We start from the raw sequence: 17,697 nt of genomic DNA, 5'->3' as shown, positions 1-17,697 counted from the left end.
CACGTGCGGACCGAGGCGGGCACTCGAGAAAATGTTTACAAACAAAACTCGGCAAGTCCGAGCAAGTTTACGATTTGAAATATTATTTACTGCCAGCACTCACAAAAAAGGGGGACGCCTTCGAAACTTCTAGAAGCTTCGTTTTCTCACGACAAAAGAAATTGTCTGGAAGGGACGCGCATCGACCCTGTTGCCGGCGCTGCAGACGCCGCATGCACATTTAATATTTTCGGCAGCATAGTTAAGAGTACCCGCGTGCATAGAAAAGGTAATCGGCAGTTTTTATTAGTGATTACAGTGAAGCCAATGGAATAGTAATCAAGGGGGACATTAACTACACAGCATCGAATACATCCAACCTGCAGTTCACCAGGTACATCTTTATATTAATAAATAAACAAGTCACATCTCTCGCTATTGTCGATCGGGCACACTTACGCTCTCTCGAACTGATCCCTCGACATCGTACAGGTCCGCTAGCAGAACCAGGGCACACTTACGCTCTCTCGAACTGATCCCTCGACATCGTACAGGTCCGCTAGCAGAACCAGGGCACACTTACGCTCTCTCGAACTGATCCCTCGACATCGTACAGGTCCGCTAGCAGAACCAGGGCACACTTACGCTCTCTCGAACTGACCGTTCGACATCGTACAGGCCCGCTAGCACAAACAGGGCACAGTCACGCTCTCTCGAACTAACCCTCGACATCGTACATGCCCTGAAGAGCTGACTCAAGAGTCACTGTGGTTCACACACATTGGTCACAAAAGAACAACACAGATCGACTAATAGACTATAAATACAGATTATTAAATTCTTCACGAATTAGAAATCTTACCATTAACTGCTTTTACCTGTGACTAGACTCTTCTACTGTCCCCTTACATAATTAAAGATACAATTGATTACATTATAAATTCCATTAAACATCTGACACCACATCAAGTATAACTATTCATCCATCAAGCATACTTGATTCTACACCATCATCATAGCCTTCATCATAGCCTTCATCATCATAGCCTTCATAGCATAAGAATTACAAGAACACATCATTTGATAATCCAACTGAATTATTTATCTCTACACAACAGTGCAATATTATTATAATGGTTTTACAATCATTAACCTTGTTTTAATAAATATATTATATTTTTCAATCTTTTCTGTTATTGTTTTCCTTTAAAATTATCCTGCCGAGAGACTATTGACACTGAACTATTGAATTGGCAGTTCGAGCCATAAACTAACCATTTAAAATCGAACAATGAAAATAAAATTTCTTTTTAAATATTTTTATTCTATTTGTTATATTTAAAATACTGAATAATTTTTATTAAACACTAATAATTTAAATATATAAAATACAACAATATCTAATTGAATTATAAATAAAGAAAATTTTAAATGAAAATACTTTATATAAATTATTTAATATTTGCAGGAGATGGAAAATTTGTATCGAAAATATAATATATATAATAAATATGTAATATATATAATAATATAATAAATAATAAATATTTATATAATAAATATAAAAATCTATGATATATTATAAATCGATATCGAATAAACAAATTAAATTAATATAAATAAATATATTTATTAGATGTACCATTCTGGGTTTTCCCAGAAATGATAACATTCGAGAGATTCTCGGAATGTCGAATATTCCACCCTCCATCAGCTATTCCATTGATGTTTAATCTTTTGGTCGGGGATTGATATTACTGAAAATTTGTGTATTGGTCTTACTATGGTGGTCGAAGCTGTTTTTAATGTGGGTACTCTAGTTAACCTATTGTCTGGGATCAGACTAAACACCTCCCGTTAATGGTGGGTGGAGGTGTTGCGGGCAAGTCTAGGAGGCAAATGCAATTATTCAATTCTACACACAGTGTATCTTGTCTGTCCTTTATTAAATACAATAATATAATGATAGATAATGGTCATAAAAGTGTATGAATGAAAGTGTGAGTGAATTATTGATGAAGTTTCTTCAATTGTTGTAACCGATGCTTATTAAAGGAAGACCTGAGTTGCTGCTGCTTTAGTCGTCGGTGCGTAAGAGCCGCTGCTATCGCACCGAAGCTTTCTAAAGGAGACCGGGTCGCTGCTGCTTTAGTCGTCGGTATGATCCGTTAATGTATGTAGTAGTATAACTTTGATAATTCCACTCTCGGTTATATTTGAACTAGCGCTTCTCGTGTATGAGTTTAAGTTTAGTTTAACGGATTCTGATAGTGTGGCGTCACTATTGGTTGTTAGTTTATTACATGATGATTACGTACTTGTATAGCTACAGTGAGTGATGATTTAGTATGAATGCTCGAAGATCGAATAGTGTGCCCGTCGTGATGACTGCGTAATTATTACTAGCACAGTGAAGATGCGCGTCGAACGCTGCTCTTAAATATTCTCCTAAAAGCTTGCGACGCCAGTAGCGCACCGATGTCTATTGTTATGCCGATCTTTGTTGTAACATCAGTAGGATATAGCCTTGGAAGGTTCATCGGCTTTGCTATTCGGAATTATAATTGTAAATTCGAGTTTTCGACGAAGGAAATTTCCCGAATTCGCTGAATTGTGTTTATAAACGTAAATGTCCGTGAGCTTGTACCTCTTCCACTTTTGTATTCCGTTTTTAACTGCTTCAATCCCGAACACCCATCCTTGCCACGATGTGTTTGATTACTGGAGCGAGGGGGCCAGAAATGAAATGCCAGGATGAGTTTCTTGATCGCATTGCTCGTCGCTGTACATCGGCTGAGTTGGCTATGAGTCTGGTGAATGTATTTTTGGTGGTCCAGTCCACCATAGTGCATGATCTTGAAGCTGAATAGCCGTTAATCCTCGGAATACGCAATCCGAGAATTCATCCACAAGTTTGTTGCCTTTATTTCACGTTCAATGTGGTCTTGACGTACAGCAAGAGTCTTGAAAGCTACAGAGCTGCTACCAGCTCCAACCTCGGGATGGTGAACCGCTTGAGGGCTGCTATCTTCGTCTTGAAGAACACAAGGCAACTGTAGAACTATTTGGATTATGGACGGCAAGGTATATGACTTTAGCCATTACCAATTGATAGGCATCAGAAAAACCATATTATTTCGATAACTATTGTTGTGGCGTTGTGTGGGGTTTGCTTGCACTGACTCGTGGATGCAAAACTTGCTAATCTCTCCCTGCTGTCACTTCGTGCACTCGGGCACTATACGTGGCGGTCAGAATTAGTTCTTAGTTGTGGAAGTGAATGCTGACCTGTCCGTGCTACCACTTTTGCTCAAGCACTATACGTGGGGTCAAAGTCAGTCTTTAGTCGTGAAGGTTGCTATCATCTCTCTTGAATATTTATAGAACTGAATTATACGTTATCACTACGCCATTGATTTATTCTTCCAACACCTTTTCACTGCCAGTTACCTTGTTGAATACGCACACGAAACTGAACGCATGTTCCTTCCGTGGCGGCCCTGCTAAGAGGGCGAGACTTCCTTCGCGTCCTCAGTAAGAGAGCGCCTGCTTCTGAATCGTTTGCTGAAGTGGTCAGTTTCAACTGAGACTGCTGTTGAGAATGTGAATACATCCTCACGAGGAGTCCACTATAATCCGAGTAATTTGATTGTACAATCGTCAAATGTAATTGTTAACTCCTGTTACTTGACTACGTTAATACGGCGTTCGTTTACTTGAGTGACATTTTGCCAATGGGAAACTGCCCGACATGCAGAGCTTTTGTAGTTGGTGTGCGGTTTCAGTTATCCATTATCTACGAAGGTGCTGCTTCAGACAAAATTACTATTGAGGTAGATGATGTGACAAATAAAGATGATAAGTAAACTACGGATTAAGTCTTAGTATGAATAAATAATACTTTCTACATGAATAGTGTATCTGAAATTTCTTCTACGTGGTTTTGGGACATTTTGATAATTTTCATAACAAGTAAGTAATGCTTTTTATATTTTGTTAATTTTACGATCTTCTTACCACTAATAGATTATTTATAAAATTATTGTTCATCCTTGATGATTATATAGACGTATCATCTCGCAGTTTATATAACTCTCCTATTAAAAGAGTTATGAGAAAGTTTGAAAAAATGTTAATTAAAATGTATGTATGAAAATTAATTCTTCTCTTAAATTAATAATTTACAATAAAAATACTTATAAAATTTATTGTCTTTTAGTCCAACAAAAAAATTAAATTAAATGAAACAAAAAATATATGTATTAAATTTAGTTGTATTTAACAATACATTGAATTAATTTAATTAAATTAAAAATTATAGAATATGAACTCATAATTATATTTATAATATTAACTAAATTGTAAATAGTTTTATTTACATACGTGGATACTTGAAAAAATACTTTTTTAACTACATAATCAGGAAATCAACTTAAACACTTTATTATGTTAGAAACGAAACAGTCAGTTTTTTTATTTAAAAAAAATGCAAAAAAGTATAATTATATTCGTTTTTTTTTTAATTAATCGATAGATTAAGAATTAAAGAAAGTATAAACAAATGTATCATATATTTACAATAAAAAAATGTCCTTTTGTACTTTTAATTGAAATGAATTTTTTTATATTAATGAAATTCTAATGAAAAAAAAAACAATTTTAAGATTTGTTAACAAATTAATAATGTAATAAAAATAAAGTTATAATTCAGATTATAATTAATTAAGAACATGCATTATAATTTGATAGCCACAAATTATTTAAATTATATATTAAATGTTGATTTGAAAATAGCTCATTATACACATATAAAATAAAATTCTACTAATATATATGTTAAATATTTTTCTTGTCAAAAGTTTTTAATTTCGTGCACATTCTAATGAAAGTTTTTTATATAGCTATAGTTTGATATTACAAATCAATATCGACAAAATTATTTCCAAGTTTAAAAGGAAAGAATAATCTGAAGACCAATGAATTTGCAAAAATGGACAGTGTACTAATAAATTGGTTTGTGCAATTTCATCTTAAGAATTTAGTTATAGGCACGACTTATTTAAATCTATAAATTTAAAGCCACTAAGAAGATAAATTATTTCTAACATTCATCTATCTATATTGTCACATAAAAAACCCGATATCATCGTATGTATTTTCACAAGAAGACTTTTTCTCTCGTTTTTGTAAGAAGTATATATTGAAGTATGAATGCTTCATGAGCGTGCAGATACAAGCGTGGTTGATGGTAATAAGCAGTTGCTTGACGTCAGATTAAACTATTCTATACATGTAACCTAATTTAAAAAGTCAAAATAACTTTAAATATTATGAAGAATGTAGGTCGTATAAAAGATGATTTCAAAATAAATATCTAGAATTCATAAATGATTGTTTAGCATTGGACTTTAGCAGTTTTTGTTATTTTGCAAAGTTAAAATTTAATTTCATTTAAACACTTAGAGGTTTCAGCATATTTCAGTAATTATTTGTGCACGAATACATGCACATTTATAATATCCTTGCATTTAAAGCTAAATGAAAATATGTAAATCAATATTATTAAAAACCAAGAAACTATGAAATAATCTACTTTTCATAAAATGACATGTAAAATATATTGCAAAAATTGCATTAAAGTTATTTTTGTTTTATATGAATAAGACATAAGTTTTAAAAATAATGCAATTTCAATTTCAATAAAATAGAGATCGAAAAACTTTCATTTTTTTTTATTTTCGATCGCTGTCATTGTTAACTATTAATTTAAAAATATTTTATAAATATTTTATATATGATAAAAAAATAAATATAAAATATAAACGAATAAAAATATATATATAAATTACATATATATTTAAGTAAATAAATATAACATATATAGTTTAAATATAAAAATAAATATTACTTTAAAATAATTATATTTTTAAAGTAACATCAGTTTTAGGATTAAAATGTATCTATAATTATTAAAATTAGTCAAGAATAAATTTAATTAAAAAATTATATATTAATATTATTTGAAAATTATATAAATCTTGACTGGTTATACAAATAAATATATATATTTATTAAATATAATAAACAATAATAATAATATAATCATTTTTAAATAAAACTAAAATTTTTAAATGCAAGCACTGATATACACAATACATGTGTATATAACTACTATTGGAAAACATACCAGAATCCAATTAGAACATGAATTATTTTTAATAAATTTTACTGTAAAAATAGAACATCTTAAAATTAATTGATAGCAAATAAAAACTTCGTTAATAAGGTCGCAGTAGTTGGTCAATAAGAAGATTGATATGTATTACACTATCAATCGTTGACTATGTATGAGTTGATAAGAAACGGAAATATTTTCATTTTGATTTTTATCAATGTTACCCTAAATTTATTTTTGACTAAAATTATATTAAGAAATACATAGGAACAATAATCTAGTAAGAATCTATTAAAATGAAATTAATGAAAATAGATTAAATCGTTTTAACGCTTATACCCTTACTACGCAAATCTATTTTGAGTTAGTTTCTAACGAATTATAAAAAATATAGTATGTTATAACAAATACATTTTTACCTCTACCTATTCAAACTAAAGGAATATAATTAAACAAATGCTAATAGTTTTATAAACGTTAGAAAATCTTTTATTGACATTTAAATAACTTAAGTAATACAATTTTGTTAATGCATTTTTAAATTAATTAAAAATTAAGTTTAATTTTAACAAAACAGATGTAAATTTTTATAATTCTTGAATATTCATAAAAAATGTTTATACACGTAAATATCATTAGGCTAAACTATAGAAATTGTGATGTTTCTTAAATTGATGATCCAAATTAGTTTGAATATAATGTTCATTTAAATAAGTAACACGATAAATACAAAATATAATGAAAAAACCGAACAATTACATTTATTTTAAAATCTTTTCTATTCTAATATATTAATTTTATTAATATTTCCATTTTTGCTATTTACTGCTCAAACTAAAATATCTCACAGATAAATTATACATTTTTTAAATATAATAATTATATATGAACTCATTCATTGTATAATTAAAAGGAACGTCTTTTAACTTATTTAACATATTATTTAATATTGTTATACAGAAATTATATCAATGAAGTAAAGCTTTCAATGACGAATGGAATAACGCTAAATAAATAAAATTAAAAATAATACGAGATTTTTGCAAATTAAATGATGAAAACGTCATTAGAATTTTTATAAAAAGAGGAGTCTTATATTTTAATACCTTATTATTTGCTATTACGTTTCTTTGTACAATATAATATACAAATACATGTATTAATTTTATTAATATTTTATAAATTAGAATTATACTTGTATCGATTAATGTATGATTAATAATTTCATAAATATAAAATATTTATTATTATGCATTTCCAAAATTAAATTTAAATATATTGAAGTTTATTAACATTCTCAATCAAATGGCTGATTTTAATTCAAAACTGTTTTAAAATTAATTTTTTTAAATAAAATTATTCTTAAATCATATAAGTTTGTTAAGCTTTTTTCATTAAGTTAATCATTAACCTTGTTTCATATAAGATTCATTAAAATATTACCTTATTTTTAATAGAATTTTATTGATGTAACCGTATTTGAACAAAGGCAAATATGTAAATACTTTGTACGTGAAACTGAAATTATTATACTATAGAATACTTAAAATAAATAAAAAATAACTTAAATACATATTTTTTTAAGTTCTTGGAACAAACATTATACCAGCAATAATGACTGTTGGCGTACCTCGCTTTTGGTGCTCCATACTGGGCGCCATAAGTTTCTCGGGGACGTTCACTTTAGAGAACGATTGATTTAGCAAAATACCAGGTAGCAATACTAACTTCTTCTTGCAGCCAAACAGTATCTCAACAAAGGTTTGGTAAGAACATTGAGACAGGTAATCATCCAAGGCATATCAGCAATACTTTCTTTCTATATGAATGCGTTCGCTTTTTAAATACATGCAATATAATGCCCAGACTCCTGGCACATATCATTTAGATTTTGTTTTTTATAGTTTACAATAAACGAGGATATGGCGATGAAGGAATCCTAATGCCGAATTTTATTGTTCAACTGATTTTATCCAGTATCGGCTAAAGCTCTTCCGTGGTCACTACTCGTATGCCTTATTATGGATTGAAGATCCTCCCTCATTCCAATTTGTTTAATCCTTACTTCTGGAGCCAGTTTGCGAGCTTTCTTCACTTTTTCCAACAGTATGGCTGTTTGAACAATTACTCTTGGAGCTTTCTCTTTTAAGCGCGTTATTTCTGCTTCTACCTTTTTATACCCTTTTCTTTAGTTTTTACGATAACTTTTTAATGTTTCATGCGTCACAAAAGTCGTGAGTTGTTGGTATTTACATAGTCACAACGGGAAAATAATGCGTTTCAACGAAACTGAATCGAGCCGTAACAAGAGTCAGAATCTATTTTTGACGTTTTATAACGACGTCTTCATTAATGTCAACATTTGTCTTTTTATTTAAGGTGCAATATAACAGCAGAAATAAACAATGTACTGTATTATAATTAATAAACTATAGATATACAATACGGGTTTGCGTTTAATATCGATGTTGACGAATTATTGTATATATAGAGCAAGTCTATACGCTACTTGTTTGACTGATACTCGATGCTGGTATTAACTAAACTAGCACCTCGCTCCGCGCTTGATTTTAACATCGACCCGCGCGCGCGCCTTGTCTTCCTTTCTAGTTTGTTCCCCCACTTAGTCTACACTGACCTCTATCTCATATGTACTTCTCACACTCATTGATTCTCGAGTGTTCTTTATTTTTTTGTTTTATCTGTCATCCTCCTCTTTTTTTCTTTTACTTAACTTCGATTTTTTCCTGTCAATTCTACAAAAAGAGTATTTGAATAAAGCAATTATTAAGCTTTCTTAAATCGAATTCATTTATAAATTTATAAAATGCTAGATTATTTATTGTAATGAAACTATTATCTCAAAAAGCACATTATATTACACATTTTTTATTTCTAAATATGTTCTTACATCATTTTTTCGTATACGGTTTTAAGAAAAATAAAATTATTTTTCGTCACAAACATAACATTCAAATAAAATTTTGTAAATTTAATAAACAATTTCTTTAATGATTAACAAAATTAACAAAAAAAAAAAAAAAAACAATTAAAAAATATTCCATCAAAAATCATTCGTTAGCTTTATATTTCAAATACATGCTTTTAATTATATAATATCAATAGATATTATAAAAACTAATTGACTTAAACTTTCATTATATTTGAAATCGCTATTATACTTTTATTATTCATAATGTAAAAAACTGGTGTTTCAAAAATTTTTCGATGCATAATGTAATTGTTATATTTAAGTTTAAAGATTTTTGCATTAATAGCTGAAATAAAAAAAATAATAATGAAGAAGAAAACAATGCATTAAGTACATGTTTAAGATATGAATAATATTATTTAAAACTTAATAAAAAAGCAATAATATAAAAACTCCTAAAGTATCTATATATAATTTTTGAAGTTTTAAAATTCATTATCATTAATATGAAAACATTAAGTTTTATAAAGAATTATAATGTAAAAACTCATATTAAACAATTACAAAATAAAATTAAAATGTGAAAATATTATTAAGTTGAAAGCGTTGAAATATGAACATTATAACTTTTCATTTATTTATAACATAATAAAAATTTTCAGTTCAATGTTAATAAGTTGTAAAATTTTTATAAATTTCAATAATTAGGAGAATTTAGTTATCGTACATAAATAAAATAAAATAAAGTGCAATAGTAGTAAATAAAATTATTGATTGTCCCAGAAACTGTATATTTATCAAGATTCTCAAATTGAATGAATTGTTTTAGAAATTTAGTTATTAAATATTATAATTCTTTTTTAAAGCATGTATTTTAAACAAAAATAAATGATCTTTATATTCAACGTAAATAAAATCATTCAGTATTTCATACACAGCGTAAGTTAATAACATACAGTATATATATATATATATATATATATATATATCATAATAATCATATTTTGAACTACGTTTTCACTGTTACTATATAAAACCTGTATTTAACATAAAAATTTCTGGAGATGCATGAATTTTTTATTTGTAATGATATATTTAAAAATCAATATTTATTGTTGCTGTTAAAATATTTAACATTTGAATGATCATGATTCGATATATAAATAAATAATCATTTGAATGAATAAATATTAGAAATATGTTTAATTATATTTAATTACATTATTGTAAGTAATAAAAAATATTATTTGAAATTTTACAACACATCTTAATAATTCATGATATTTGTGCATTCAAAAAATATTAAAAATACTATTACAAAAATTGAAATTCTTGTAAGATAGAATAGATTAATTTATTTAAAACAAAGTATTATTAAAAATATATAATACGTATGTGGTAAGGAATTTATATTTATAAGTAATATATTTGGTATGTGTTAAATATTAACAATTGTTCTTAAAATAAGAAGAAATAAGTATAAAAACTGAAATTTTTAATTGTTTTAGGTCATTCATAATCAATTCCATGATATAAGTAAAAAATAATATATAAATACATTGGAAGATTAGATAGCACAAACTATTAAAAATGATATCGAATAATGATGAATTTATAATAAAAATTGACAAGGTATCTTATATCACCTGTTGCAACGACTTTCCAAGGGCAACGAGGACGCCAAAGGACTACCACATGCACGTATTGCCAATAACAGCATTCTGTGACTGCATGCTCCAGATTTAAGCAATTGTCCAACTGGCTTAGCGCCCCACTTCACTTATAAGTGCACTACCTCCAGAAATTGCAACAGATGCTCTGGACGGCATCATACACTACTACCTGACGAACAGTACTCGAGTCCAACCCAAGCAATTGTGGGTCATCGACAACCATAAGGAAGTGCCATTCATTTTACCACGGTAGTCTAAGGCGAAAGAGCTGCTCCGTTAATAGCAATCTGGACACTACTGTAACTAGTGGAAGGCTAAGGAGAGGTCTCCCGTGGCTGTGCCATCTATCACGGATGGCAGACATTTCATAATTACTGAAGGTGTGAACACGCCACACTACGACCGGAAACCCCGATTCAACTGCAGAACCGCTGCATGGCGGGCAGATTTCTAATGAGAAAAATGGCAGTTAATTTAACGCGCTGTATTCACTGCCATCCAAGCCGTCAGAAAATAGGAAGTGTCTATTACATTGCTAATTACACAACATAAAATTGATTACAATGGAGTTCTCCAGAAGATGCACTCATCCCTTTCAACAACACCTTGAATGGATCCTCGCCACATCACCAACGACTGAGATTCAGGCCTTCTCAGCAAATTTTGTATGGAAAGAATAAGAATTCACCTCCATGGGCATATTTGACAAGAGTACAGCAGATGAAGATATTGGAAGAATAACTCAAAGGGGCTATAAGGGATGAAAACAAAATGTACAAGGCAAGAATAGCATGTTGTATTTGTTACGTCATCGGGACTCGCTCGCAATCATTCGAGAACCCTTTCCCAAGGAATTACGCAAGTATAGGAAGAATGATGAATTCATTTTTGCCATACGACTAAAGGCACACGTCAACTCTGCCGCAACAATAAATAACAAATTCTTTAATAGGCATACTCAATTAACGCTTGCATACAAATGACATCCATATTGAATCTTGGCGGACGAACTTCAATACAGCCTCACACTCTACGATGGATTGCATGTGTATGACAGAAAAGTAAACCATCAAACAGTTATCAAACACGGGTGTTAACTATGCCAGTCGCTTTAAATATAAAACTCTGGACAGAGAGAAGTAAAAAATTCAACAGACGGATTCATCGCGGCATGCTGACATTTTTCAGAAGCATCCTACAACTATATACAATGTTCCCAAGAATAACAACAGACAGCAACGATCTTCATGAACCGCTACGCTTCACATGGGAGGAATTTGGGAAGCAGTGATAAACTTCGCCAAGCTTCACTTAAAGCGAACCATTGGAGAAACGACACTTGAAGAAACCACCACACTGTTTGCCCAAATCAACGCTATCCTCAACACAAAACGATTCAGCACTTACCGGACATTCGTAATCGGGAGCCGACTTACTACTATCCCAGAACCATCTCTACAGGATTTGTCAATTTCAGGAGTAATCCCTTGAAAGCTTTTAAACAACGTGTACAACAATTCTGATCACAGTGGTCGACATACTACTTGCAACAATAAGTGTCAAGTTCAAAACCCACGGAATGATATCCAACCTCACTAGTGCTCATCACATACGAACGATTAATTCCTTCAGGCGGAAACGGCCTAACCAGAGTCGTCACACTAAAGACTGCTCCCACCACGATGGTCAGAGCAATTCATAAACTGGCAGTCTTACCTATCCAAGAGAATGACGGAAATCATCAACTACAGTGCTGATGGCGGAGGAATGTTCAGGATTCACGCACCCAACAATAAAAATTTATTCCATGAATTTTTAAATAATTCTAATTCGCAATGTTAGAAAAATTCGCTACGGAAATTCTCGGTAAACGTTAAAGCCTTTGCCTAGGAAAGCCTTATAACTTATCCGCATAGCAACAAAAGAAGATTGTCGAATCGACTAAAGCTTACTTTCCGAGAAATTGACAGAATTTCAAAGAATTGTACACTCTAAATCTACGAAATCATATATAAAGAGCGACACACGACTAAGCAAATCAGTCTTGTTGAGTGAATCAAAGTGAAATAGTGCAAGTCATAACAGTTAAAAGTCCTCCACGTCCATCTAGAGGAAACCGTGCAAGGTATTCAATTGTTTACATTTTATTTATTTATTATCTATTGCTGGCCAGCTAGCGGTGCGCCCTCTGCAACTTGACTCTTGTCAGACCGCATTGAGGGCGACGGTCTAATCTAGCATCACCGGCAAGCTATTTATATCATTTATTGTTATTGCGGCTCAGCGTCAACATTATCGGTCAGGATTCTGCAACCTGACTATTGTCTGACCACTGAAAAGGGCGCCAATATTGCCTGATACCACCCCTCCCTCGCAATTCACAGCAAATGGGAATGCCTATTGGTAACGAGTCTCTCGTGAGCTTAGCTCCCATAATTAATGTTACGTTTCGCTGGTACAATAAAGCGGATACAGTACAAAAGGACCAGTCTCGCCTGGCACTTCCCGACGACATTCCACAGTTTATTGTCAACTGTTAGAATCACGACGAGCTGAACAATTCTCACAACAACCGGTAACAACTACCAATGTAACATACCCTTAAATAAAAGTCACAAAACAATTGTGCTTATACTGAATTAACCTCTCATTCATCTCCCCCTCTTCGCCATTAAACTGGTGGTATGGTCTAATCCAACAACCTTGGTCTTCGGACCAATCTGTTGACTGGAATTCCAAACAACTACTACATATTTCATATTATAATACAAGATAAAAATCGTAAGAGCATTAGAGAAACAATATTTATAATAATAGAGAAGTTGAAATTATTCAAAATTAAAAGAATTTATTATGTTGTATTTAAAATGTTTAAATATTAAAAAAAGATAATTGATCAGTAGCCGTTAATTGTAATTTCAAATATTTAAATTATTAAATATGGATATTAATAATGGTTCTGAAATATATAGTTTACCGTTCTTGCATACAAAATGGCGTTGTAGTGGTGAAATAACAGCATGAAAAAAATTATTTTAAAATAAGAATCTTATTTAGGTGAAGTATATACGAAAAGGTGGGTAATATATTTAAGACAAGACAAGGCAGTTTATCTGGAATAACATTTTTTGAAACTACATCTTCAATTATAATAGTTATCTAAAATAAAATGAATAAACCGCAAGCATATTGTTAAATTTGTATGTGATGTAATTAGATTTTTTCCACTTAATACTTTCAACATTTTTATTAATATATTATTACGATAGGATTTATTGTTATTTTATTACATAGGAGACTATTAAGACAACTATCAATATAAAATGCAAATTGGGTATATTTAATTCTCTAATAGATTGCAATGTCATATAGTAATAAATTATTATATAAACATCTAGTAGCTATTTTGTTAATTGCCATTCAAATCGTTTATTTAATTCAATTTATTTCAAATTTAAAGTTGATAAACAATTATTATTCATAATGAAAATATTTATTAGCAATTAATATTATAAATTAATTAAATTTATTTAATATATATTTATTACTTTCAAATTATAAAAACTGTAAAATTATATTTCGCATCAATATAGTTTATCAATAGATGTTTAGAGTACTATTATTAAAAATAATATAATTATATATTATTTATTTACGTGTTATGTAGTTTAATAATTTTTGTATTTTCAAAATTATAAGAAGTCGCGGGTAATACTTGTAGACTTGCGAAACACTAATATGATATATTACAGTGCAATTCAAAGATCTAGAAAAATCCTAGAGTACAATTTTAGGTTAAGTTTATGAATACAAATACGGAATAAATTTATTGTATATAATAAGATATCGTAAAAGTAAATGTTAATTAAATAAATATTATATATCAAAATATATTAAAATGTTAAATATTAAAGCAACGATTTAATAAGTAAAATTTATTAATAATAATAATAATCATCTGTAAATAAAGTTTTTAATTTAATATATTTTACCAAAATTCTTTTTGGCAATTGATTTATACTTTTCTGAAGTTCCGAAGTATTTATATTTATTACATACGGTATTTTATTTTTGAAATGTCACAAGATGAATGCAAAAAATATTTGAGATTTCTAGGTAAAGGTTTAATAGTATTACTTTGCCAAATATATCTTATATTATAGTTATATATATATATATATATATATATATATATATATATGTATGTATGTATATCTTAATTATTACATGTTCAATATGAATATAATTTATAATTTAAGAACTTGATGCTTATGCAAAAATAGTATCAGCTTTAAGAGCTCAAGGTCCATTAACCGAAGTAAAACAAAAGTTATTAGAAAATTTAGCTACAGTTCTTCATATATCTAATGACCGGCATCAGGCAGAAATTCGAAGGGCTGTAAACGATGATAAACTGTCAATAATAGCAGAGAAGTATGATCTTTACATTATTTAAAATTTTTTTATTTATAATAATTTACATTTTAACATCAGATTATTTGGACCAAATACTGATACTGAATGGACTGTGGAAGGTCGTAGAATAATTCCTCTTTTGACTAGATTAAAAGGTCGTACAGCATTTACAACATTTGCTAACAGTTTGTCATTAACTACTGGTATTGCTAATGAAAGACAGCCACAGTTTCAAAGACAAAAAGATGGTTTGAATACAACTCTATAAATTCATAAGAATATAAATTTCATAAGAAAATAAAATTTCTCTACGTATTGGAAAACAATTCCTGACTAATAAAAAAATAGAGTTAAAAAATGATAGAGCTCTGAAAATTCTTAATTATTTCATTATTTAAATATATAGTATTTTTAATACATAAATGTTTCGTATTTCTAACCTATTTTTAATCTGTATAAAGACTTTAACCATGATAATTAATTAATCAAGTATATTATTTAGTTTACAAAATTTTTATTAATTTACATTGAAAAATTATTAATAAATTGTTATATTAACATGTTTTTATTGTTTCATACAAAAAATGCAATATATAATATACAAAAATCATATGAAATAATTATTTATATTTTTCTTTAATTCATTAATAATATAATGTAATATAAAAATTTAGTGGTTATTGAATATAATTTAAATTATTAAAATATAATTGTAAACAATTAATATTTCAATTAATTAAGTGATAAAGATATAAAATAACAGTATATTGATTTATAAGTATAAAAAAATACTTAGTAGATTAATACATTATTTATTAATACATAGATTATTGATTTAAAAAATTTAAATTAAAAGATTAATTAAAAAATACATTTTTTATAGTAAAATTTGAAAGTGAATCTTATTATGATTCTAAATTTGGCAAGAAAATATTGAATAATGAAGGTGAGAATTCATTTACATCTAGAAAAAGGAAGAGATTATCTCAAGAGGTAATTAATTTATAATATTTAATTAATATTTTATATTAACTAAATTATTTTAATTAGATTTCAGCTTTAAATAATGGTATATATACACATCCAAGTACAAGTGACAATAAAATTAGTATAAAAATTTTAAATAGTACAAAATCATTTTCACCAACACGGTTGATTATGGATCAGGTATTAACTTAGATATTAGAAATTTTAATACTTTAAAGTTATGAATCTTATTATTTAAACATTATGCTTATGTTTAATTCTGTATAATTTATTCTATTAAATTTTTTATTTTTGCAGTGTACAACAAACAGACAAAAGATAGAAAATAATAAATTAGACCAATGTCGTAAACATCAAAATAGAGATATTCGAAAATTGTCTTAACTGCAAACTTTATTATTAGTCATTTGTAAAGTAACTATGTATTTAATTAAATAGGAGGTTTTTTAATCTAAGCATTATCTTAATTAGTAGAAATTGAATATTAAAAGAATTAAATTGAAATTATTTGTATAGATAGTTGATTTACTACACATATTATTAAAACTTTAGTTTTTTAAATTATCTAATTAAAAAATTTGAAATATTTTTTAATAAAATACATTATTAAATTTATTATTGTTTTGAACAACAACGATCTATTTTGTAGATATAATAATAATAGTATTTTAAATTACAGATAATATTTTGTTACTATACTTATTAAACATACACATTCAAAAATATTTATTTTAACGAACGTTATATTTAAAAAATAAAAACTAAAATAAATAATAAGTTTGAAATAGAGCTCATAATGATCTCTCTTAATTGTTTTATTAAAATTTAAAGAATCCTAGAAAATATTAAAATATATAAATAGAGAAGTTTAAAAAAATTAATAAATTTAAAATAATAAAATTCTTAATAGAGTACATTTACTATATTGTTGTAAACAAACATACCGTATTGTTTAAAAATATTATAATTTAATCTCAAGTTGTAAATAGAACATTAATATAGAATTATGTAAAATAAGTAATAAATGAGAGACTTAGTTAAAAAATTAAATAGCTACGTTTGGTATACATATAATTAACGCAGTAAATATTAAATATATCAGTAATTAATACCTTATGTTGTACTCATACAATATATACATAGTTTAGAACAGATTATTTAAATATATGTTTAAACAATTATAATTAAAATATATTGGTACAAAGTATTATAAGTTTGCAAAGTCAAAATATTTAAAAAATATCTTCTATTTTTAGAGAAAAATTTATTATTAAAGTTGAATTAAAATAAAATTATTAATTGCTAAATATATTCCAAAACGAATGCATATTAAAAGAATTGTACACAGTAATAAACAAATTTTACAAAAAAATATAATACAAAAAAAAATTTTATTAAGAATCATAATTTTTAAAACTAAAATGAATATACACATAGTAAATATATAAACTTAATTTCATTTGTATAATAAAAATTAAAAATTTTCCAAATTCTTTTTCACATATATCATTGACTAAGCATTAACAATTGTGAGA

The 17,697-nt window shown here is 28.0% G+C and overlaps 2 protein-coding genes across 2 annotated transcripts in view; one reads left to right on the top strand and one right to left on the bottom strand.

Annotated features, from left to right (window-relative positions):
* The window catches only part of LOC105368152 (6-phosphofructo-2-kinase/fructose-2,6-bisphosphatase), a 23,854-nt gene extending 15,787 nt beyond the window's left edge, over positions 1-8,067 (bottom strand). Inside the window, exon 1 of the mRNA XM_011507127.1 lies at positions 7,785-8,067. Coding sequence (XP_011505429.1) covers positions 7,785-7,815 — 31 coding nt within the window. The 5' untranslated portion in view covers positions 7,816-8,067. The remainder of the gene's footprint in view (positions 1-7,784) is intronic.
* Positions 8,068-14,835: 6,768 nt separating this feature from the next.
* On the top strand, positions 14,836-16,612 carry LOC105368062 (protein EMSY). Its single transcript, XM_011507005.1, has 6 exons — positions 14,836-14,875; positions 15,019-15,193; positions 15,254-15,423; positions 16,059-16,168; positions 16,226-16,342; positions 16,460-16,612. Exons 1-6 carry the CDS (start codon positions 14,836-14,838, stop codon positions 16,544-16,546), a joined length of 699 nt encoding a protein of 232 aa, XP_011505307.1. The 3' UTR covers positions 16,547-16,612.
* Positions 16,613-17,697: the final 1,085 nt, after the last annotated feature.

This window comes from Ceratosolen solmsi, unplaced genomic scaffold (assembly GCF_000503995.2).
Source record: "Ceratosolen solmsi marchali unplaced genomic scaffold, CerSol_1.0 scaffold10, whole genome shotgun sequence".
NCBI lineage: Eukaryota > Metazoa > Arthropoda > Insecta > Hymenoptera > Agaonidae > Ceratosolen > Ceratosolen solmsi.
Note: the sequence above shows the minus strand (reverse complement) of the source record. Positions and strands in the feature narration are given on the sequence as shown.

Excerpts from the sequence above, each read along its gene's own strand:
- LOC105368062 (XM_011507005.1), top strand. The coding sequence starts at position 14,836 with ATGTCACAAGATGAATGCAAAAAATATTTGAGATTTCTAG. Across the intron at positions 14,876-15,018 it reads AAAATATTTGAGATTTCTAG|AACTTGATGCTTATGCAAAA; the intron begins GTAAAGGTTTAA and ends TTATAATTTAAG. Across the intron at positions 15,424-16,058 it reads GTTTCAAAGACAAAAAGATG|TAAAATTTGAAAGTGAATCT; the intron begins GTTTGAATACAA and ends CATTTTTTATAG.